Source organism: Manis pentadactyla, chromosome 2, assembly GCF_030020395.1.
Source record: "Manis pentadactyla isolate mManPen7 chromosome 2, mManPen7.hap1, whole genome shotgun sequence".
Classification (NCBI taxonomy): Eukaryota; Metazoa; Chordata; class Mammalia; order Pholidota; family Manidae; genus Manis; species Manis pentadactyla.
The window spans coordinates 16,945,798-16,971,475 of record NC_080020.1 but is presented as its reverse complement, the minus strand read 5'-3'; the positions used below and the strand labels follow the sequence as shown (position 1 = coordinate 16,971,475).

At 40.6% G+C, this 25,678-nt stretch overlaps 1 protein-coding gene across 1 annotated transcript in view; it reads right to left on the bottom strand.

The window, feature by feature from the left end:
* CRYL1 (crystallin lambda 1) overlaps positions 1–25,678 on the bottom strand; it is a 155,669-nt gene that overhangs the window by 111,127 nt on the left and 18,864 nt on the right. The window contains exon 3 of the mRNA XM_036910155.2: positions 4,588–4,714. Within this exon, the coding sequence (XP_036766050.1) occupies positions 4,588–4,714 (127 nt within the window). The remainder of the gene's footprint in view (positions 1–4,587; positions 4,715–25,678) is intronic.

The following is a 25,678-nucleotide window of genomic DNA, read 5'->3' as shown; positions in this document are numbered from 1 at the left end:
GGGAAGGGGCAGAGGAGACCCACGACAAAGGGGGAGGGGGGCATGGTCCAAAACAGGCAGGGGAGGTTACATGCATTTGTCACGACATATAGAACTGGACACTATAATGAGTTCAGTATGATAACTGAACACTAGTTTTATTATATGTTATATCTCACTAAACTTAATTTTACAAATTAAATTAAAAAACACATGGAACAGGAAAAAGGAAATCCAAGTTTCAGTGTACACTCCTGTATAATCCATATGTCCTTTGCTACTTGAATACCTTCTCATTTCTACCCACATCCCTGACCCTAACTCTACCAGAGAAGGATTATTCTGGGCCTCAGTAAACCAAGACCAGAAGTCCATCAAGTTTCCAACTTTTAGAAAACATAAATTTTTTAATGGTGTATATATGAACACTGCATCCTGCAATTAGTGACAGTCTGAAAGTCTTTATCAAAATGACCAGCATTTTTCTAAATTTTAGTAAGATTTAGATTATCTACATGGATCCTGATTATCTACATGGATAATATAATTTTTATTTCTAGATTTTAGCCATTTTCCTGATTTTGTATAAGGAAACTCCATTTTAACTTCATAATTCTATAAACCATTTCCTGGCCCCTACAAGCTATGAGCTCAAATCCTAAATTCCAGAGATTGGATAAAGCCGCTGTATCACAGCTAATGAGTCTTAATGTTCTTAAGAATAAAAGCTTTAAGTAGGCTTTTCAGAATAAACTTATTTTTCCAGCATTGTAGCCTTTCTTGCCAGGCAAGATGTGATTTCAAAATTGCACTAAGTTCTAGAAATTCAGGTTTCATTCTTTCACAGCCTCCCACATTTCAGCAAAGCATAAGGAATTTTCAGACCCATTCTCCTGCCCTCTGGGGTTTAAATAGAAGGAGGCAAATCCACCACGGAGAATTACAACACTCATATTTCTGGGGCTCTGACACTCAGGAACTCAGTAAATCTCACAGTTGGGTTGTTGTAGTTGAAGAACTATGGCAAGTCTTGGGGTTTTGTTTGTTAATTCACAAGCTCTGCCTCCCACTTTTCCCACTTTCGCACAATTCCCTAAAGTAATGACAATTTCTAAGAAAAAAATGTCTCCAAATAGCCTAGATTAATTTTCCTACAACAGGAATTATTCCTTTTATAAATTAAAAAAAAGGGGTATAAGAGTTATAAAAGGGTACGGCTAGCACGGAGTCTGTGGGTGCTCGGAAGGGGAGTGGATGAGGCTTGGCAAGGACAGAGGCCCCGCCAGCGACCATGGCCTTTGGACCTGCAGCTTCCCTGTCATTCTTAGATGGAAGGTTCTTTTGGGATAGGCATCACATGATAAGCACAACGATTTTTTTTAAGTCCAAAAATTATACTTCTATCTGATACAGTCCTCAGCAAATCACACGCAAGAAATGTTCCAAGTTTTAAATAAAAACCATGATACAAAATTCTGCTTCTGGTATAATGTCAAGCATGTTAGAGAATGAGAGAAAATAAACAGAAGAAATGGAAAGAAATAGAAATATAACACAATATTGACACATTTTTGGAATAATGGATCTAAGCAGGATTTTTCTAAACTTGCTCTATTCTTTAAAATACATTTTTAACATTCCTGGAATGTTAGAAACCAAATATAATTTCATCAACACATGCTATAACATTAGGCAGGTTTTGATTTGTGGGTTTTATTTACTCATTCGGTAAACATAAGGTAAAAATTAATATGCATTAGTTGCAAAATCTGGAAAATCAAATTTGCCCCACATCATATAAAGAACCGTGTTACACATGCCCAAGAAAATCAGTCAAGGTAAAGGACAAAAATGAAATCTCAACTTTTTCTTTTTCTTACTCATTTCCTTCTGATTAGTTCCACTCTCCCACTAAACATCTCTCTTGGAGGATTCTAATTAGGATATAGAGTGAAACCCAAGCTCTTTCTTTCTTTAAGAGAACCCTTAAACAGTGCTTTCTACGTGCCACACACTTTATAAGTATTAACTAACTCATCCAGGTGACAACCTCTGAAGAACATAACGTCTTCCAGGAATTACACCTGGCAGAGCGCTCATCACCCTCTGCTATTTTCCTCTACCAGCTCGGCCTCACTCCGTGTTGTTCTGCATCATAAGTGCTGCTCAACAGGTAAGTGTCATGCAAATACATTCATTTAATCTATGAAATAAGACAGGCTTCAAGAGCAGTTTTCAGTACCTACTATGCTTAGAACAACATATATTGTCCCATATCACTTATAACCAAAACTATACACAAGTGGCCACATTATAAAAACATTTTTAAAATAAATTTATTAAGTATTTTCTATGTGCCAGTTTTGTGCTAAATACTTTAATGCATTGTAAGTTAGAATATTCCCCCAAAACTTATCTCATAAAAGAAGGAGTCACCTTATATTCAGGACATTATTAAGTTCTCATATTATGGAGAACTATCCATTTTTTTGAAAAATAATATATAGCTTGGGGAAGAAATATTAGCCTAAGCTAATTCACATGCTAGTAGAGAAATCATCTGATAGAACCTATCTTTTTAAATGGGACCAGGAGATAAAGAAATTTAACATAGAGATATTAATTATTCCTGGGGCATGTCTTTACAATTACTAGTGCTGGAAAATTTTTAAATAAGCTCAATAAAGATCACTTAAAAAAATATTAAAACAGCAAGTTGCTATGCTGTGGAACCACAAAATTGCCACTGCAGAGAGAAAAAAAACAAAGGTTTGAGAATTGGTGGTTGAGCAGGGAGATGAACATCCACTGCCATCATCATGTACTGATTACACACACAAATGAACAGCAAACAGCTCAGAGGAAAGCAAAGATGATGTGCTCTGGAAAATTCTGTTTACAAGAGGGACTCAGCAAGTCACTCTAATGAAGACACTCAGGAGTCAGAGATACTTGTTAACAGTTTGAACAAAATTGTTTTGTGGAATGTGAAAGTAGAAATATTGCACAAAATATTACATATCCATACTTCAGATCATGTCATATATGTAATTATAAAGTTTCATTTCCATCATGTAAATATTATACGTCAAATTGACTCCCAAAGGATTTATTTAATCTCTCGTTGGAAAAATGGATCCTTGCCTTCTTTATATTAGGGTCACCTTAGATGTGAGCATAGATGTTCTCTTCACCACCATCCCATGCCCTGGGTATTATGCACATTTCACAGATGAGGAAGTGGGGCTTAGAAGTTAAGAAACTTGCCAAAGTCACAGGGCTGCTCAGTGCAAAGTCCACCTGACCTAAAGCTTGTATAACCGCGCCCACACCAGAAGGCACCCACTTGACTTTCCTAGTATCAGAGCAAAAAAATCTGAATTACATTTCCTCCTCCAGCAAGATTGGCATAAAAAGCACATAATTCCTTAAAAACTGAACACGTGTGAAGAGTCTCCTGCGCTGAGAATTTGCTGGAAGCCTCCATGCCGTCAGAAGCAAGCGCCCTTCCAGTACCCACCACCACTTCAGCAAGGGCTGAAACAGGGCATTCAAAAGCTCATCACTGGAGCCCTCTGATCCCTCTTTTAAGACTCCTCAGTTTCATACAACCTTTACCATATAAAGATTGGAATGAAAATACTATAAAGAGATAAGGAATTACAAAACAGTGCTCTGCTTATGTTCTATTTGACACACATGTGTTACCTGAACTAGAGAAATTTTAGAGCTGTTAAGACTGAAAACCTAGATTTCCTACACTTGCCCTGAATCTCAGAGCAGCAGTTGACCATAAAACATGCTCAGTCTTTCTGGTTTGCTCACAAATCCTTGGCTAGAATATCATCACAGTAACAAAATGAAATGTGCAACACTGAATAAACAAATGTACAAGTCTCGGAACACAAACTATCATGGACTGATATCAAGGAGAGATGCTCCCTAGTTTTTTTTCCATCATGTAAATATTATATGTCAAATTGACTAGGAAATCCCTAGGTAGATTTCCTTAACCCTTGTGGCACTAAATACAAACTTTAAAGACTAATTTATACCTTGGGGTTCTTACATAGGGGCAGGAGCTTTGCATAGACACAAGAGCTCCAGGAGTGATGACTCTGGGAGGAGCACCCTCCCTCCGCGCCCCAGCTCTGCCTGGAGCTTATACAGCTGTGCAAACAGTGCCCCTGATGAGCTCTTTTTTAAGTGAAATTGTTGGAAAGGCTAAATGCAAATGATACAAGAAATGAAAGGATCTCTTTAGGTGATGTCTTTAATCTTGTACCCACCTATAAATGAGACCAAGAACATAATCCCTCATTCAATAAGACGATAGAACAAAACAGTGCTAGCCGTGCAGAAGATCTATTTTTGCTCGAAAATTAACACCTCTGAAAGATAACATTATCAAAGTAGTTTGTCGAGTGCCCATAGAGGAGAGGACGTGTTTTGAGGACGATGTTTTCTATCACATAAAACATAATTCTGACTTTCAAGGTACAAAATGTCCACACCTTCCAACTGCTTCTTATCTTCCCCGATCTTAACAAGGGGGTTGGAAGACAATTTCAAGCCTTTGCAGACTTGAGTACAGCGTCCTTAGCTCACCTGAATGTGCACAGCGCCCTCTACTGCTTCTTGGATATTCCAACAAGCACTGATGAGTGACAGCTGCTCTTCAGCCCCCAAGGAGCCTTTCAGGTAACCGGATTGCTCCAGCAATTTCATCTCTTTTCTAGAAAGAAGTAGAGAGTGATTACTGTGAGGATTCAAAAACAAATTTAAAGGCAAAGGTCAACATCTTTAATCAGGAGGGAAATGCTAATCGAAACCCAATACCATGCCACTTTACCTATTAGGTGTCCATTAGGATGGCTACTATAACACAAGAACAGAAAATAAACCAAGTGTCAGTGGAGAAATTGGAACCCTTGTACAGAGTTGACAAGAATGTAAAACATGTTCACCGTGGTAAACAGTTTGTTGGTTTCTCAAAAAGTTGAAAGAAAGAAGTACCATATGATCCAGCAATTCCACCTCAGGGTATATACCCCCAAAATTTGAAAGCAGGGAGTCAAACAGATACTTGTATGGACATGTTCACAGCAGCATTGTTCACAAAAGCCAAAAGATGGAAGCAACCCGAATGCCCATAGATGGTTGAATGGATAAACAAAACATGGTCCATACATACAAAGGAATATTATTCAGCCTTAAAAAGGAAGGAAATTCTGGCATAGGCTAGAATATGGATAAAACCTTCAGGACATTATGCTGAAGTGAAATAAGCCAGTCACAAAAAGACAAACAGTGTATGATTCCATTGATATGAGGTCCCTAGAGAAGTCAAATTCACAGAGACAGACGGTGGCTGCCAGGGGCTGGAGGGAAATTGCTGTTTAATGGGTATAGAGTTACAGTTTGCAAGATGAAAAGAGTTATAGAGATGGATGGTTGTACAACAATATGAATGTATTAATATCACTGAACTTCACACTTAAAAATTAAGTTAGTAAATTTTATGTTATGTGTATTTTACCACAATTTTTAAAAATTTAAGTATGAAACAAGACCCATAGGGGAGGTAAAATTGAAAAGCAGTTTTTGATCCTCATCCTTCGTAAGTCCTGGGGAGAAGGGTTGAAAGAAGGCATCTTACAATCAGGACCGGCTGGCTTAGTGGTGTGTGTGCTGTGCAGCCACACAGACTCTGCACTCAAAAGGGCTCCATGCTGAGTTAATTCTCTGCAGTCACTGCTTTAATTCTGATGAATACCGGATGGGGACTAGACTGAATATAAACTGCAATGGGCAAAGATATAGGAATCATTCATTTGGGCCAAGAGAGGGGTGTTCTGTAGCTGTGGTTGACAGTGACCTTGTCTATGCTTAGAAAAATTTATGACATGCTCTTGCTTTGTCTCATTTTGCTTCATAGTCTAAGACAGGCGTTGCCTACGCTGCTGCTCCTGAGATCACTTATGTCAGACAGGAATATGCCTCTGAATATGGGGCAGCTCCGTATGTCCAGGCTGCTCATTTGTTGTTTTGATTTTTTCTCTCAAAGCTATGCATTTTATGTTTCATTTTAGCTATAAATTGAGGAAGAAAAACTTTCTTGCTGTTGTTAACTGCAAAAAAAAAAAGATATGCTGAAATAGAAATAAGATATCTTTATTATCTTTAATAAAAAGTTTCATGACAAATGATCAGGCATATTCAAAGTCTCTCCTGCCTCAGGGTCAGCAGAGATAAAAAGCCACTGCAGGTCATCACCACACACGGGATCTGGGCTTACACTTTTTTAAAGGGCAGAGAGAATCTATGAGATTTTCATCATATAAATAATGTGGAAGATCTGGGATATATTAGCTAAAAAAAATCTAGCTTCAAACAGGGCTAGAGAATGGCTGCCTTGTTTTGGAGGATGTTAAGGGCAAATGTGCAGAGGTCCCTGCTCAAGTCTGACCACACACACAACCAATGCTGGGAGCTGAAGGTCCTGACTGCTACGCCAGTGAGCAGGCGTTAGCAAAAAGTTTTACATAGAACAGATTCCTGAAGTAGAGGCTTATAAAGTTAGTTAATGAAAATATACAGAACAAAGTCTGTTTCTCAGCCAGTTCCTCAAGTTTGTATTAGTTGTAAAGAGCATTGTGTGGTATCTTGCAACACATTGGAAGCTTAAGATGTGTAAGTGTGATGGCTAAAATCAAGAAAGATCTGACTTCAGTTAAGTGCCAGCAGATAGATATTTTATATACCACAGAGGGAAATACAGTAAAAGGGTTACAAGAAATGGCTACTCTGCTAAGATAAAAAGGAAAAGTCCAAGTTTCCTAGTCCTAGAGATTCCTGTGAGCTTGCATCAGTAACACCCAGCAAAAGTCCCTGAACACAGTCTGTTCTTTATTCAAATTATCTCAGCGAGGAGAGCACACCTGATCCAAAGATCATTTTTCACTTCACATTTCTGATACCTCTTCCAAAAATTTTGATTTACACAACTCTGTAAATATACTGCTTTAAACCATTTAGTTGGATACACTAAACAAGTCGATTGTATCTCAAAAAAGCTGTTGTATTTGCTTACTATTGCTTCTGTAACAAATTACCACAAGCTTAGGGGCTTAAACAATACACACATATTATCTCACAGCTCCAGGACTCAGGAATCCCCAGGACTCCCACAGGCGTGTCGACAAGGCGGGTCGACAAGGCGGGTCCTCCTGAGGCTGGAGGGCCTAACCCGGACTGGCCTTTTTTAGCTCCAGAGGCGCCCATTCCCTGGGTTTGTCCCCTCCTCACTCGCAGCCAGACACCTCCTCACTGTGACGCTGTGCTGCCATCATCTCCCCCGACTTTCCTACTAGGACCCTCTCCCTTTCCGTCATTCTGGCCAACCCAAGTAATCTTCCCATTTTCATATCCTTATCTTAGTCAAATCTGCAAAGTCTCTTTGCGGCATCAGGTAACAGACTCGCAGGTCCCGGGGATCAGGACACAGACCTCAGGGAGCCATTATTCTGCCAACCACACATGTTCAAAAAAAACCTTTCCGAATAGAATATGCAACATATAGAGAATTCCTGTAAAAGTGCCGCCTAAATGGTGCTGACACAACAGAGAGGACCTGGCAGGAGAGCGGCGGAGGGAGGTGACCGGGCCTGTCTGGCTTTGCACTTTGATTATGTCACTCAAGTCTGAGTCCCACCCACTGCTGAGAGGTGTGTTGTCAACCCATCTGTCATCCTTCCCTAGGAAGTTTGTGTTTTCTCCTTCGGGCTGCTTTGAAGATTTTTCCCGTGCTCCCTGGTGTTTTAGAGTTTCCCTATGATGTATGATACTTTTTATTTCTCTGATTCGGGACACTGCTCTTCCAGAATATAAGGATTTGCGTCTTTAGCTGACATGAACTCCCAATCATTGTATCTTTGTAAGTTGCTTCTTTTCCTGTTCCCTCTGAATCTTCCAGGTTCTAACAAGAGATGTATGTCAGGCATTCTCTCTTTCCTCCATCTACCTTAACTACTTTTTCATATTTTCCATCTCCTTATCTCCTGAGTTACATGCTAAATAGTCTTCAGATCTGCCTTCCCATTCACTACACTCATGATAACATGTGTCCTGTGATTTGGGGTTGTGAGCAGATGTTCACTGAACTCTAGCTGTGGGAACTCTCTGAGCCTTGGGTTTAAGGTACATTATTCTGGAGATCAGATCCATTTCGCTTCTGACAGGCATTCAGAGGCACTACTAGCTGAGAGACCAATTTGAATTCTTGGCATGGGGTTTTACAACCACACAGATAGTAAGAATTGGGGTTCCAAAACTCTAAAAGGGCTGGTTTACAGTTTGCAATTCTCAGAGAAACTTTCTCCTCTCCACTAGAATCAAGACCAAGACCAACAAGGCTCCATGTACGCGTTATTTTCTTCCTGCATCTTCTTTCACCAATAATGTGGCCCTTTGAATTACAGCTTCACCCAGGGGTCTCCAGTTTTGCAAAGACTAAGGTTTGCTGTTTGAACCAAAGCAAGATTAGCAAATACTCTTAAAGCAGCTGTAGCTGTCACACATCTCTTGGGATCTGTGTTCCCAAATTAGGCCTCTGAGAATTTCCACTACTTTCTTGCCTGCTCAGCTATATAGTACAAACAAACTCTAAACTATACATTTACTCAATAATTTTAAGTATTTTGAAGAGGAAAGGATCTTCAGGGTAGTTAAATTCCCAAAAACCAAACTCTAGACTGTTTCTTTAAAGTCTAATATTCCTAGATATTATGTGCTTTTTCAATTTCATGAGAAAAGGGAAATACTGGCCATCTTCACTTTAGTAATGATGATACATTATTCAATATGAATATAACCTCCACTATGCAAATAAATTTACAATGCCCAATTGTTAATTGATTACATCATAGTTTTTATCCATATGTGCAGAAAAGAAAAACGTTACTGATTTTTAGGGTAATTGCTGTGAAGGCCTACTCTTTTGTTTTCCAGTTTTGACCATTTGAAAAAAAAAATACAGCACATATATATATATATATACATATGTTGTCTGAATCTACCTGAATCCAGCCTTAAAAACAACTAGATACATATAAAATGCATCAAAACACAAAGAATATTTCTTTTTTAATTTTGTGTAGCTTGTTCATTTTTATGCTACAGAAATTGAGGCCTAAACTGGCTACAGACTCATTCGGGGACGTAAAGCTGTCGGGAGCATCACAGACCACAGCCAGTCTTCTGACGCTTTGTCTTAATCATATTTAACAGGCACCACTTATACTTCCTACTAAACCACTCATTGAAAAAATTTTATCTGGTGGGATTTATTTATAGGATTAACTGGCACCGTTTATTTGCTTAAAATCTGGAGATTCAAGGTACCCAGTGTACTAAAGAGAATAGAAACAGAGGAGCTTGCAGGCACTTCCTCTCCCATGAATGCTGCCCAACACCCCAGTCCCAGCCTGGTGAGCCTGAACCTAGGCCACAGGGTTCCTGTTTCCTCTGGGGAGCCCTGGTACACCCAACAAACTACCATCTCCTTTCAGAATTTCATTTACCAACAGGAGAACCAGGCTGGGTCACCTGCAGGCCAAATACCGTAGTTTCTGGATGCTGAACCCAGGGTGGGAAGCTGAAATGAAGGCAGATGCGCACAGGCTGGCCTCCGGCCTGTTCCAGCCAGTGGTGCACAGCCAGTCACCGGCTCATCCTAGTGCACAGTCTGGAATGAAGAGCCATGGAGTGGGCTGGTGGAGGGCAGGAGGAGACACACAGCAGGGGAGGACTCACCGCAAGGGTGGCCTTCAGAGGGGACAGACCCTTAACAAGGACCTGCTGCAAAACAGCCGCGAGTCACCAGAGCTGTGGTCTGACTACCAGGAGTTCGGCTGTCCCTGGAACAAGGCCCCGTCTCTGCAGAGGGTGGTAGCTACAGGGAGAACTTCCTGTATCTATTCCTCCCTGGAGAGTCTCACAACACAGCCCCAGCAACAGATGTGATCTGACTACTTCTATCCTGTACAGTGTGAAGGGGCCGAGCGTCTGCTCTGTTGAGGGATTACATGGGAATACTGGCTGAAGGAAATTACAACACATCTAAACTGCTCAGTTTTGAACTACGTGGTTTATATACATTAGACCTGCAGCTATGGCTAAGCCTAAGAACCAATAACACTGGTAAAAGTTAACTACACTGCCCATAAATATAACCAGAATACAAACGCTCAGCTCCCTGAAGAACTGCTTGTAGCTACTAAACAAACAGAAAAGTCACTTTAGTTCAATTCAAGCATTTGCTATTACAGAGGAACGAGTGAGAAATGTAATTTGGTTTCCCTGTTCCTTTTCTAGAGCAAGTTTCTTTTCATAATTTATTTCAAGAAAATTTTTAAATGTACAAAGAATAATAAACATCTCCATATCTCTACAATCAAGAATTAACAACCACCTATCCCGCAAAGTTCTTTTAACCACCAACCTCACACAACCATTTACTACAGAGCTCAGCCGGGGTTTCCAAATGCCGCAGCCTGGTAACACGATGGCTAACCATTTCACGTGTTAGGGAATTACGCCTGAGCAGCCAGAGTGCTCAGAAACACCTGTTTTAGCCTTTAGAGGCTACGGCAAACTATACAGGTCTTTCTCACACGGTACTGAGTCAGATTAGATCAAATAAATGGGAGGACAGAGAGAGCCTCTTGTTCCTACAATGACCTACTCTTTTTCGACCTGCCTAGGTATGGTTCCTATGGAGCAGGGGAGAAAGAGGGGGCCCCCGCAGAGCCAGAGCAGCTGGACAGCCACGGCCAGAGGCCTCCTGAAGGTTACACTCCGGATGAAGACTCTCCTGAGTTATTTGGCCTCAGGGCCCTGTCTCACCCTGGGCAAGTTGCCGTCACACATTAACCCACAGGATGACTGCAAACTCCGGCCACTGTGTGGGGATCCCCACAGAAAACCAGTAAGGGGTTGGGAAGAGCTTTCACACAAACCCACAAGCAAACCCAGCCATTTGGCAACGTCTTTTCCCAGTTAGACTAGTTGCGATATTTTTCACTGAGTAATTTAGAGGAGCTTCGTCTCAAACTTTGTAGAAGACATACATAAACACCAGTTTTCAGCAGCTCACAAACCCCAGACTGCTGGGGCACTACCCCTCCTGACAGTTAAGATCATGGGGTTCAGAGGATATTAGTAAGGGGCTGCAGCACACCAGTTTTACCTCTAGAGGTCAGCCTAGCACTAGGAATCGAAACATTTGCATCCTAACTCGAGTATTCAAAATTGGAGAAAATGTTAATAATGATCACTATAGAGAACATTGGGTTACTTTTTAATTTTTTATATTTGTACTCTTGAAGTTTTATTAAAAAGGAGCATTTATTAATGTAAAAAGATAAAGACAACAGAGAAATTGAAACCACTGGGCACTTTCGGTCGGGGGGAATGTAAAAAAATAGTACAGCTGCTATAGAAAATGGTACGCTAGCTCCTCAAAAAATTAAAAATGGAATCACCATGTGATCAAGCAATCCTACTTCTGGGTATATATTCAAGAAGAGCAGGTACTCCAGGTGCATCCACATTCATAGCAGCATTATTCACAACAGCCAAAGGGCAGAAGCAACCCAAATGTCCATCGTTGGATTAATGGATAAACAAAATGTGATCTATCCACACAATGGAATACTATTCAGTCTTAAAAAGTAAGGAAATCTTGGCACAAGCTGCAGCATGGATGAACTTTAAGGATATTATGCTAAAAGAAGTAAGCCAGTCAAAACAGACAAATGTTGCATGCATAAACTTACATGAGGCACCGAAGCATCCTGATTCACAGAGACAGAAAGTAGGCAGTCTCCAGGGCTGAGGAGAAGGCAGCAGGGGGGTTATTCAGGAAGATGAAGAAGTTCTGGAGTTTACTGCACAATGGGAATAGACTTAACACTACTGAACTGTACACTTAAAAATGGTAAAGAAGGTAAATTTTACATTATGTGGTTTTTTAATATTAAACATAAAGGCAATATGTTTTCTTTTTAAAGGACTGGTTCCTTTAACTGGCACTTAAATCATGTTTAAACTTGAGTGTTCCAGAAAGTATAGAGGGTAAATTCATGCAGGAACTCCACTATGAATAAGAATTCAGAAATAAACCAATGAAGGAATTAACCGGCTTGTAGATTTTGGAGAATGAGTCAGAAAATCACTTTAGCTAGTATCATTCCAACTGATATGTAATAATCTAGGTCTTGGACTTCCAATTACAAATAGTGGATAAAACACATGTGTTTAACTCTGTTCCCTCCAGAAACCTCAGTAAAACCAAACTAAAGGAATCTTTTTGAAAAACTATAGGTCCACAAGGTCAAAGATACCAGGAGAATATAATGGACAAAAGACCTAACTTTTTGGAATATGGAAAATCATGGCAAAGTGATAAGATCATGACTCACTGGAGTGGAGAAAGCTGAGATTTAAGTGTGCAGGGAAAAAAAGCCAATGAGAAGCAAGTCTCCCAAAAGACCTGGCCAGGGTCGGAGTCTGCAGATTCCAGATGTGACAGACGGCCGGCGTGAGGAGGCAAGCTGGAGAGTCCAGACGGCCGGCACAGTCTGGCAGATGAGAGTCCTCCGCCGCCCCACCCCTGAGGAGGTTAGAGCCCCCGGGACACAGAGGGCCGGGTTGATGGGCGGGGCCAGCAGGGCGCTAAGGAAGAGTGCCTGCTTCAGCGCCTCTCCCCTCTGTCTCTCTCTGTCTCTCACACGGACTCATGGACATTCACACTGAGAAACATACACATGACTCACAGAAACACTTAACACAGACACACATCTCACAGAAACACAGACGCACACAGACTCATAGACACAACAGACTCACAGAAACATGGACTCACATACACACAGAGACAGACACACACACACCCACTGGGCATTTCCCTTGATTAGCTACAACGTAGCTGAGGGTGGCAGAGGCTTTTCTGGAGAAACTGAAGAGTCTAAGAAAAGAGCCCTGCCCACCCTGGTTCTATCTGCTGTGCCCGAGGCATCACCCCAACTGCACACACACACAAGCTAAGCGGATGCCCCACAGTCTTGGATCAATCACTGCCACGTGAAAGTACAGGAAGGCATGTCCATAACACAGCCCAGCCCCTGAGGAGAATATTGTGCGGACCCTAAAAATCCGCTTTAATGTTTTTGAAGTGGGGGGGAAAGGGAAAAATACCAAACTTTTTATTAAAAAGAGCAACCCAGACTTCTTTGCTCTGACAGCACGCTGTTTTTGACACTGAATGCCTTCCAGCAGAGCCCACTGTCAGCTTGCCCAGGGCCCGTCTTGCCCACAGCATGCTGTCTCCCACCACTGCTGCACCGGCCACCACCAGGCCCCAGGACATCTGAATTCGAAAACCTCTCAGGGAAGTAGACAGATTTCAATATACTGTAGAAAGAAAGCAAACTCTGTCCCACTGAGGATCCGACTTCCTCCCCTTCCTCGTCTGGCATTCAAAAGTCCTCTTCCCGTTAAACTGGTGCAACACTGGGACTTGTGGGGCTGGGAATTACTCAGGAGCGGAGGGCCTGTGTCAGCCTCAAGTCTGTCAAGTTCACCAAAGTTTACACTGGAGCATCACGCATTAACCAAGTTAATAAAAGTGTACTTTGATTCCCTGTTTGTCATTCTCAGAGACCTCACAGGGAGGCAGTGACCAGATGAAGGTTTCACACCATTCCTGAGTCTGCACACGTAATACCATGTAAGTCCTCACAGCCCTGCCTTCACTGCTCTGTGTATGTCCATGTGCACGAAGCATGGCCAGACTATGTCACAAGCACGTGTCCCCAAACTGCTCAGCAAGTGTCCCCCATAAGCCTACCATTCAGAGACAGTCAAAGGATTCTGATTCTCCCCAGTTTCTTAAATGTACAATCAGCATATTTAACTTCTACAAATCAGTAAAGCAAAGCTATTTCTGTTTGGAAAAAAAATTAATGATTGAAATGAAGCAATCATTTGAACTGTCGTAATGACAGCCAAATGACAGCACAATCTGTGAACACACAGATAAGCCAGGTTGAATGACCAGCTGAACCCGTGGCTCACTGGTGTGAACTTTCAGCAACAAGCCCTCAGACCCCTCCTGAACGCTGCAGTGCAGGTAGGCCCCCTTGTACCTGACTCCTGGTGGAGCTGCAATTAAAACAGGAAGACAGGTTCCTGCTCAGGAACAGGGTAAATGTCTATTTAAGTTTCTTTACTGTCCTTCAACAAAATTGACAAAATGTCTCCATGAATGTCCTACACATTTATACCTAGATTGCTTATATTTTTTGGTAATTGTGGCAAATTTTTAAATTGCATTTTCCAACCATGTGTTGTCAATGTATAGAAATAGAACTTTTTTTCCCACCTGGCATATATTTTCCCCAGCCTTGAATTTTTATTTTCACAGTCCACGTTCACATTTCAACTGATAGTAAAGCATTCACTATCAGTTTGACTAGAACTGCTCAACTTCTCCTGAAATCTTAAGGCATGTTAATTATTCCTCATAAATCACTGCTCTACTTCCCTGGAGGTGAGAGAAACACAGCAAATAATTTAGGCTTTGGGTCATTTGGTCTTTACTGCAACGACTCCTGGTAGAGTGAAAGCAGCCACAGCCCAAACATAAACCAATGTGTTCCATTAAACGTTATGCATGGTGTTTCTTTAAGACAGGGATTGGGACTGAAGTCACACATCATTCCTAGGGCAGTGGAACTCGCATGGTAGCAGGACAACTATAGAAAGACAAAACCAGAAACAACTTAGAGTCAGTAAAGGATAGCAATCTCACCACAAAATGCATCCAGTCTAGGCTTACAGTCCTGGGGCCTAGTAATGTTGGCTGGACTCAACCAGGCTCACTCAGGCGGCTGCAGTGACATGGCAGGTGAGCTAGGGCCTGCAGGCCCAGGATGGCTCCACTCCTCTGTCCAGCACTTGGTTCTGCTATGGGCTAGTGGTCTCTAGTGGACCAGATGGAGCTGACTGACAGGGTGGAGCATGCAGAAGCAACGGAGGGCAAGTTCTCATGGCCCAGGCACCGTCCAGACCTCGGCTTGGGGCACGTTTGCTAACGTCCCCACGGCCAGTGTGAGTCTGTGGCCAAGCCTAGAGTCAGGGGATGGGAGCAGCAAAGTCCCTGTGAAGAGGTGTGCAGACAAGGGTGGGGTCGATAATGCTTAGCTTTCCTAGCCCAAAGTATGTAGGAAAGCTGAAAGTCCCCTTCAAACCACAGCAGAGCAATTCAGAGGAATCCAGACCAAAACTGAATTCAAGATATTTAAGCCAGTGCAGAGATGTGGGTAGCAAGTTTAAAACTCCAGAGAGTTACTGTAACAAGGAGTTCAGTTACTTAGCAGATGGACTAGAAGGCAGCTCCCTGGTTTCAGAGATCACTTCTGGTGTTTTTTGTTTTGGTTTTAGTTTTTCAAATTAATTAATCAATTAATTAATTTTTATGCTTACTAGGCTTTCCCCTACCCCAAGTCCCCCCCACAAACCCCATTACAGTCACTGTCCATCAGCATAGTAAGATGTTGTAGAATCACTACTTGTCTTCTCTGTGTTGCAAAGCCCTCCTCTTTCCCCCACCCCAACATTATACATTCTAATCATAATACCCCCTTTCTTCTTCCCCACCCTTATCCCTTCCTACCCTCCCAGTCTCCCCAGTCTCTTTCCCTTTGGTACCTGTTAGTCCATTCTTGGGTTCTGTGATTCTGCTGCTGTTTGGTTCCTTCAGTTTTGTTCTTATACTCCACAGATGAGTGAGATCATTTGGTATTTGTTTTTCTCCGCTTGGCTTATTTCACTGAGCATAATACCCTCCAGCTCCATCCATGTTGCAGCAAATGGTAGGATTTGCCCTCTTCTTATGGCTGAGTAGTATTCCACTGTGTATATGTACCACATCTTCTTTATCCATTCATCTACTGATGGACACTTAGGTTGCTTCCATTTCTTGGCTATTGTAAATAGTGCTGCGATAAACATAGGGGTGCATCTGTCTTTTTCAAACTGGAGTGCTGCATCCTTAGGGTACATTCCTAGAAGTGGAATTCCTGGGTCAAATGGTAAGTCTATTTTGAGCATTTTGAGGAACCTCCATATTCCTTTCCACAATGGTTGAACTAATTTACATTCCCACCAGCAGTGTAGGAGGGTTCCCCTTTCTCCGCAACCTCGCCAACATTTGTTGTTGTTTGTCTTTTGGATGGTGGCCATCCTTACTGGTGTGAGGTGACATCTCATTGTGGTTTTAATTTGCATTTCTCTGATAACTAGCGACGTGGAGCATCTTTTCATGTGTCTGGTGCCATCTGAATTTCTTCTTTGGAGAACTGTCTGTTCACCTCCTCTGCCCATTTTTTAATTGGATTATTTGCTTTTTGTTTGTTGAGGAGCATGAGCTCTTTATATATTTTGGATGTCAAGCCTTTATTGGATCTGTCATTTACGAAAATATTCTCCCATACTGCAGGGCACCTTTTTGTTCTATTGATGGTGTCCTTTGCTGTACAGAAGCTTTTCAGCTTGATATAGTCCCACTTGCTCATTTTTGCTTTTGTTTTCCTTGCCTGGGGAGATATATTCATGAAGAAGTCGCTTATGTTCACATCCAAGAGATTTTTACCTATGTTTTTTTCTAAGAGTTTTATGGTTTCATGACTTACATTCAGGTCTTTGATCCATTTTGAATTTACTTTTGTGTATGGGATTAGACAGTGATCCAGTTTCATTCTCCTACATGTAGCTGTCCAGTTTTGCCAGCACCATCTGTTGAAGAGACTGTCATTTCACCATTGTATGTCCATGGCTCCTTTATCAAATATTAATTGACCATATATGTCTGGGTTAATGTCTGGAGTCTCTAATCTGTTCCACTGGTCTGTGGCTCTGTTCTTGTGCCAGTACCAAATTGTCTTAATTACTATGGCTTTGTAGCAGAGCTTGAAGTTGGGGAGTGAGATCCCCGCCACTTTACTCTTCTTTCTCAGGATTGCTTTGGCTATTCGGGGTCTTTGGTGTTTCAATATGAATTTTTGAACTATTTGTTCCAATTCATTGAAGAATGTTGTTGGTAATTTGATAGGGATTGCATCAAATCTGTATATTGCTTTAGGCAGGATGGCCATTTTGATTATATTAATTCTTCCTAGCCAAGAGCATGGGATGAGCTTCCATTTGTTAGTGTCCTCTTTAACTTCTCTTAAGAGTGTCTTATAGTTTTCAGGGTATAGGTCTTTCACTTCTTTGGTTAGGTTTATTCCTAGGTATTTTATTCTTTTTGATGCAATTGTGAATGGAATTGTTTTCCTGATTTCTCTTTCTATTTGCTCATGGTTAGTGTATAGGAAAGCCACAGATTTCTGTGTGTTAATTTTGTATCCTGCAACTTTGCTGTATTCTGATATCAGTTCTACTAGTTTTGGAGTGGAGTCTTTAGGGTTTTTTATGTACAATATCATGTCATCTGCAAATAGTGATAGTTTAACTTCTTCTTTACCAATCTGGATTCCTTGTATTTCTTTGTTTTGTCTAATTGCCATGGCTAGGACCTCCAGTACTGTTAAATAACAGTGGGGAGAGTGGGCATCCCTGTCTTGTTCCCGATCTCAGATGAAAAGCTTTCAGCTTCTCGCTGTTCAGTATAATGTTCGCTGTGGGTTTATCATATATGGCCTTTATTATGTTGAGGTACTTGCACTCTATACCCATTTTGCTGAGAGTTTTTATCATGAATGGATGTTGAATTTTGTCTAATGCTTTTTCAGCATCTATGGAGATGATCATGTGGTTTTTGTCCTTCTTTTTGTTGATGTGGTGGATGATGTTGATGGATTTTTGAATGTTGTACCATCCTTGTATCCCTGGGATGAATCCCACTTGGTCATGGTGTATGATCCTCTTGATGTAGTTTTGAATTCGGTTTGCTAATATTTTATTGAGTATTTTTGCATCTACGTTCGTCAGGGATATTGGTCTTTAATTTTCTTTTTTGGTGGGGTCTTTGCCTGGTTTTGGTACTAGGGTGATGTTGGCTTCATAGAATGAGTTTGGGAGTATTCCCTCCTCTTCTATTTTTTGGAAAACTTTAAGGAGAATGGGTATTATGTCTTCTCTGTATGTGTGATAAAATTCCGAGGTAAATCCATCTGGCCCAGGGGTTTTGTTCTTGGGTAGTTTTTTGATTACCACTTCAATTTCTTTGCTGGTAATTGGTTTGTTTAGATTTTGTGTTTCTTCCTTGGTCAGTCTTGGAAGGTTGTATTTTTCTAGGAAGTTGTCCATTTCTCCTAGGTTTTCCAGCTTGTTAGCATATAGGTTTTCATAGTATTCTCTAATAATTCTTTGTATTTCTGTTGGGTCCGTCGTGATGTTTCCTTTCTCATTTCTGATTCTGTTGATGTGTGTTGATTCTCTTTTTCTCTTAATAAGTCTGGCTAGAGGCTTATCTATTTTGTTTATTTTCTCAAAGAACCAGCTCATGGATTCATTGATTTTTTCTATTGTTTTATTCTTCTCAATTTTGTTTATTTCTTCTCTGATCTTTATTATGTCCCTTCTTCTGCTGACTTTAGGCCTCATTTGTTCTTCTTTTTCCAATTTTGATAACTGTGATGTTAGACTATTCATTTGGGTCTGTTCTTCCTTCTTTAAATATGCCTGGATTGCTATATACTTTCCTCTTAAGACTGCTTTCACTGCGTCCCACAGAAGTTGGGGCTGTGTGTTGTTGTTGTCATTTATTTCCATATATTGCTGGATCTCCATTTTAATTTGGTCGTTGATCTATTGACTATTTAGAAGTGTGTTGTTAAGCCTCCATGTGTTTGTGAGCCTTTTTACTTTCTTTGTACAATTTATTTCTAGTTTTATACCTTTGTTGTCTGAAAAGTTGGTCAGTAGGATTTCAATCTTTTTGCATTTACTGAGGCTCTTTTTGTAGCCTAGTATGTCGTCTATTCTGGAGAATGTTCCATGTGCATTTGAGAAGAATGTGTATCCTGTTGCTTTTGGGTGTAGAGTTCTATAGATGTCTATTAGGTCCATCTGTTCTAGTGTGTTGTTCAGTGCCTCTGTGTCCTTACTTATTTTCTGTCCAGTGGATCTGTCCTTTGGAGTAAATGGTGTGTTGAAGTCTCCTAAAATGAATGCATTGCAGTCTATTTCCTCCTTTAGTTCTGTTAGTATTTGTTTCACATATGCTGGTGCTCCTGTGTTGGGTGCATATATATTTATAATGGTTATTTCCTCTTGTTGGACTGAGCCCTTTATGTAATGTCCTTCTTTATCTCTTGTTACTTTCTTTGTTTTGAAGTCTATTTTGCCTGATACTAGTACTGCAACTCCTGCTTTTTTCTCCCTATTGTTTGCATGAAATATCTTTTTCCATCCCTTGACTTTTAGTCTGTGCATGTCTTTCGGTTTGAGGTGAGTCTCTTGTAAGCAGCATATAGATGGGTCTTGTTTTTTTATCCATTCAGTGACTCTATGTCTTTTGATTGGTGCATTCAGTCCATTTACATTTAGGGTGATTATCGATAGGTATGTACTTATTGCCATTTCAGGCTTTAGATTCGTGGTTACCAAAGGTTCCAGGATGCTTTCCTTACTATCTAAGAGTCTAACTTAACTCACTTAGTATGCTGGTACAAACACAATCTAAAGATTCTTTTCTATTTCTCCTCCTTTTTCTTCCTCCTTCATTCTTTATATATTAGGTATCAGATTCTATACTTTTTCTCTATCCCTTGATTGGCTTTGGGGATAGTCAATTTAATTTTGCATTTGCCTCTCAATCAGCTGCTCCACCCTCCCTACCATAATTTTCCTACCTCTGGTGACAGCTATCCACCCTAGGAACACTTCTATCTATAGCAGTCCCTCCAAAATAGACTGCAGAAATGGTTTGTGGGAGGTACACTCTCTCAGCTTTTGCTTATCTGGAAATTGTTTAATCCCTCCTTCAAATTTAAATGATAATCTCGCCGGATAAAGTAATCTTGGTTTCAGGCCCTTCTGCTTCATGGCATTAAATACATCATGCCATTCCCTTCTAGCCTGTAAGGTTTCTGCTGAGAAGTATGTTAGTCTGATGGGCTTTCCTTTGTATGTGATCTTATTTCTGCCTCTGGCTGCTTTTAACAGTCTGTCCTTATCCTTCATCTTTCCCATTTTAATTACTATGTGTCTTGCTGTTGTCTTCCTTGGGTCCCTTGTGTTGGGGGATCTGTGGTTCTCCATGGCCTGATAGACTATCTCCTTCCCCAGATTGGGGAAGTTTTCAGCAACTACCTCCTCAAAGACACTTTGTATCCCTTTCTCTCTCTTCTTCTTCTTCTGGTATCCCTATAATACGAATATTGTTCTGCTTGGATTGGTCACACAGTTCTCTCAATATTCTTTCATTTTTAGAGATCCTTTTTTCTCTCTGTGCCTCAACTTCTTTGTATTCTTCTTCTCTAGTTTCTATTTCATTTATTGTCTCCTCCACCGTATCCAACCTGCTTTTAATACCCTCCATTCTGCTCTTCTATGATTGGATCTCCGACCTGAGTTCATTCCTGAGTTCTTGGATGTCTTTCCTTACCTCCATTAGGATGTTTATGATTTTTATTTTGTACTCCCTTTCAGGAAGAGTCATGAGGTCCATATCATTTAAATCTTTCTCAGGAGTTGTATTAACAATTTTACTCTGGACAAGGTTCCTTTGGCGTTTCATGTTTGTATATGGCGCCCTCTAGGGTCCAGAAGCTCTATTCTGGAGCTGCTGAGCCCCTGAAGCAATGTCAGGGGTCACAGGGGAGCGGTACTGAGGGGAGGAAAGAGCTGTTCCCCGCCTCCTGGCTCCTGTGCCTGTCTCCACTGCCTGAGCCAGTGGGCTGGGCACACAGGTATAAGTTTTTGTCCCAGAGCAGCCAGATATGGATCCCTGCTTTCTACAAGCAGCCAGAATCCCAGTCTCCCCAGGAACTCTGCCTGTATTAACTTTCCAACCCGGTAGTCATGCAAGTCTCATGAAACCACCATGAAATGTAGGTTTGTGCTCCCAGCGCAGATCTCTGGAGCTAGGTATTCAGCAGTCCCAGGCCTTCCACTCCCTCCCTGCTCCGTTTGTCTTCCTCCCACCAGTGCGCTGGGGTTAGGGAGGGGCTCGGGTCCCATGGAGCCACAGCTCTGGTGCGTTACCCCATTCCCTGAGGTCTGCTCTTTTCTCCAGGTGTGTGCAGTCTGGCGCCGTCCTCTGTCCTGTTGCTCTCTCAGGATTAGTTGCGCCAATTAAATTTTCTAATTGTATCCAGTTTTAGGAGGAAGCCTCTGTCTCTCCTCTCACGCTGCCATCTTTAATCTCAGATTCAACTTGTGGTGTTTTATTAAATCCTGATCTATTTAGAAAGCTGGTTCATATTTAGGTGGATTTGAGTACCAGAATGACCATCTATGATGGTAGAGAGAGAACAACGGAGAATCTGCAAAGAGACAGTGATTAGAGATTGGGGCTCAAGGGACAAGGGAGCTTGTTCTCTATGCCAGAGTGGGGGTGGTCACTGACACATCAATACAGCCCACAACAGGGAGCCCTGGTCCGCGAGGGCTAGAACGGCCTTGTCACTGTGCAGGAATCACAGTAAGTAAGGCACTCCTCATCTATGGACCCATATTAACCTTCTACTTGATCTTTGTTTTTAAGTTCACTGAGATCTCTTGGCATGGAATGGGCCATCATAATGGTTTCTTTAACCTCTAATGTTTTTAATATTTTTTTAAAAATCACCTTCACCCAGTTTAAGTTCATTTTCACAAGTTTAGAATCAAGATTACCATTTCTACTCCTTTAAGAAGATTAGTGTTTAATAGGTCTAACATACTTAGAATTTTCATGTGGAAGGAGTAAAATTTCAACCACATGATATTTTCTACTACAAACTGTTCAAAATAATATGAATGTGGAAGTGAGCCAGACCACAAGGATGGGGCAGACAGCAGAAAAAAATCTATGCAAAATACAGCCAGAAGAATTACCCTTTCACTAGAGAAGGTTCCCAGGACTCAGTTCAAACAAATATTGAGCTCATGCCTATTATGTTCCAGGCTCTGGGGAGAAAAAATGTGCACATTGCTTATTTTTGCACCTGTAAGGGCTAGCACAGCCATCATGGAACATGTGGATAATGAGGGGTACAGAGAGGTCTAATGCACAGGACTGTCCCCACGGAGCTCACAGCCCATGTGACAGATGAGGGCCACAGGCAGTGTCAGAAGAGAGTGCCTGCAGGACACAGACTACTTCCACCCATTAGTCAATTCAACCCAGTCAGGAAGACACACTGTATATACTTCTCAACCCAAGGATAAAGTTGGTTCTACTTACACCTTATGCCTAATACGTGGGCAGAGACATATTAATCTTGGGTTCCTGAAGACTACAGCCAAGGACCAGTGTTGCTGACATGAACTAAGTCACTGTTAACCTGCAGGTTGACAGTTCTCTCATTGGAGGAAGCAGCAATAATTTGTTTCTGGCTGAAAAAAATTCTGAAACTGAGAACTTACCTTACCAAAATATTGACAAAAATAAAATTTGCACTCAATCCTCTTAACTTGGTTTCTCTGTACAGGAATGGCATCTTTGCAAATCTTGTGACTTAAGAAAAGGAAGCAGGTGGCTTTACTTAAGTCCCAAAACCAAAAATTGAGTTCTCCTTAGGAGGGCAACATGATACTACTCAACCTGATTTTCCTGAAGCTACTGGCTAGCGATAAATCAAGAAGAAAGGGGTGGACAGTCACAAGACACCTTAAGATCCCTAATTCCTTCCCGCTCAAGAGGTACAACCAGTTCTGCATGATTAAGTTTACTCAGCTTAAATGTATGTGAGCTAAAAAAATAAAGTCACTGCTATTGAGTAAAGATCTGTGTACCCTTTTTAAGTCTTAGATACATAAGAATTTAGTACATTTATTTTTTTCTGTAATAAGGCTATTAATAGTAATGAATTATTTTGGTTCTTAGGTTCAAAAATCTTAGACTAATATCTAAAAGTTCAATCAAATTAGCTACCAATAATATTAAGAAATATTAACTCTTAAGCAAAGTAGTAGGATAACAGAAAAGCCTTTAATCTGGTCTAAAGATAAAAGAAAAAGAAAGAAGAAACCTTATTCACAGTTTCTCCACGTACCTCTGATGCCTGAGAGGACTTTAAAAGTGGCCAAAACCTGTAATGATACACCTACAAAATAAGGCCTAAGAACTAAAACCCTAAAAATTAGAACAAAGAACTTTTCAATTAGGAATCTTAGAGTTTTTGCTTGGTTACAACAGAGCTGGAATTGGCTTTACAAAATAAAAGATGAAATGATAATACAACAAAAAGCTTAGAGCAGAGGTCAGCAAACTATAGCCTGCTGAAGTATAGTCAACTTCGCCATCTGATTTTATATGGCCTCTAAGATAAGAATGGTTTTTACATTTTTAAATGGTTGCAAAAAAAAAATCAAAAGAATAATAATAGTTTCTGACCTGTGAAAATTATATGAACCCCAAAGTCTGGTGTTAACCCATTAAGTTTTATTGGAACACAGCCACACGGATTTGTTCATGTACCACCTAAGGCTGCTCTCACTCCACCGGGAGCAGCGGCTGGAGAGACTTGGCCTGAGAAGCCTGAAATATTTACTGTCTGGCCTTTAGTGGAGAAGCTGGCCAGCCGCCAGTCTGGAGCCCAGGCTGGGCTAGCAGAAAGCCTGACATTTCAGGGTCTCGGGGGCCTCCTACTCGGGCATGCTCTCCTGCAATTCTGGGCAGTTTGAGCTCACATCTCTTAGCTGCAAACCCATCTCCCACAGACACTATCCCCAGAGAACCTACTAGAAGTCCAGGCCCACTGAAAAGTCAGTATCGCCACCTAAGTATATGAGGCCTAGTATTATTGCCACCTAATATTTCTAAAGATGAACCACTTAATGTGGGAAAAAAAGATAAATTTAACCAAGTAAATTTAACAAATGCGATATTCTTTACTTAGGAATGCCATAAATTCCTTAAAGTTCTTTACAACTGTCTTACCCTCAATGGTTTTTCATCATCAATAAAATATTTCCTATTGCTTCCTACACCACCTCCATTAAACCAGATATCAGGTTCTTTGTGTGCTACACACCACATCTGATGTCTTCTAAAACCATTCTGACTCAGTCTGAGAAAATAACTCTCAATTCCTTTTTTATAATTAGTATGTTCTCTCAAGACATTTATTTTTTTCTGCATTACAATAGAACATATGGCTTTTGAGCTGTTTTTACTGAGGCTTAAAATTTAGCTAAAGACTTTTGAAGACTTCTACTTCCAACTATAGTGAATCAGAATCTCTAAAGGCCATCTGTTTACAAAACCACAGGATCTTGCATAAGAATAATTTTTATGCATCAGGGAGTCCCAGCAAGTATAGTAAGGAAAATTTTCAGGGCTCCCCATTTAATCAAAAAAAAAGAAGAAATAGAAAAAGAATTCAGAGGAGATATACAAATGGCAACTAAGCATATGAAGAGATGATCCGTATCACATGTCATCAAAGTAATGGTTCAACAGACATATAATCAGAATCCTAGAAGGAAAAACAGACCCAGCAAACTCACTCTGAGGTAGGTACCTGTAGCCACTCTTACACTGATGTACCAGGAGACATTCACAAGGATATTAATGGCAGCATTGTTTACAATAGCCCCCAACTGAAAACAGCTAGAAGTTCATCAGAAGAATAAAATATAAATAAATAATAGCAAAGTTACACAGTAGAGTATTATATAGAAATGAACACAGAGGCACTACAGCTGCAAACAACAACATGGATGAAATCTCAAAAATATTTTTATAAAGCACAAAACAAGTAAAACTAAACTACATATTGCTTAGGGATATATATAGATGGTAGAACTTTTTTTTTAGGCAAAGTCATGGTACATCAAAATAAAGGATATTTGTTACATCTGGTGGGAAGCCTGGGTGATCAGATTCAAAAGGTGCACACAGAGTATTGACGACATTCTAGATCTCAAATTGGGTAGTAGGTTCAAATGAATGGTTCATTTTATATTCTTCATAAGCTAGCATAAAACATCTGTTCTTTGTATATATTAAAATTATTAAAAAGTAGTAGTTCCAGAATCTCTATAAAACAAATAGCACAGCTGGATGCTACAGATGCTCAGACCTACCCTTAACATGTCAGATGAGCTCGGGCTAGAATATTGTCTTACCATGTCTTTAAGCAGGTTACTAACCATTCACAGTCTTAAAATAATAATAATAGCAATAACATCTGCCTCACAGAGTTTACTCTGATAATTAATATGGTAGGATTACTAGACTATGAGCCCCTTGATGGATAGAACTGTATCTGTCTTGTTCATCTCTGTATCCCTAGCGAATAGCATATGCCTGGAACATAATAGGTATTTATCCCAGTTCTTCTTCCTTCCATATAGAATACAGCATAGTATAGAATACATAGTATACATATAGTATAGAATAAAGCATCAGCGGTGTATGTGTTTAGCTTTATAGTGGTTGTTCATTTTCTGGGTTTTGTTTGTTTTGGTTTTTTTTTAGGTT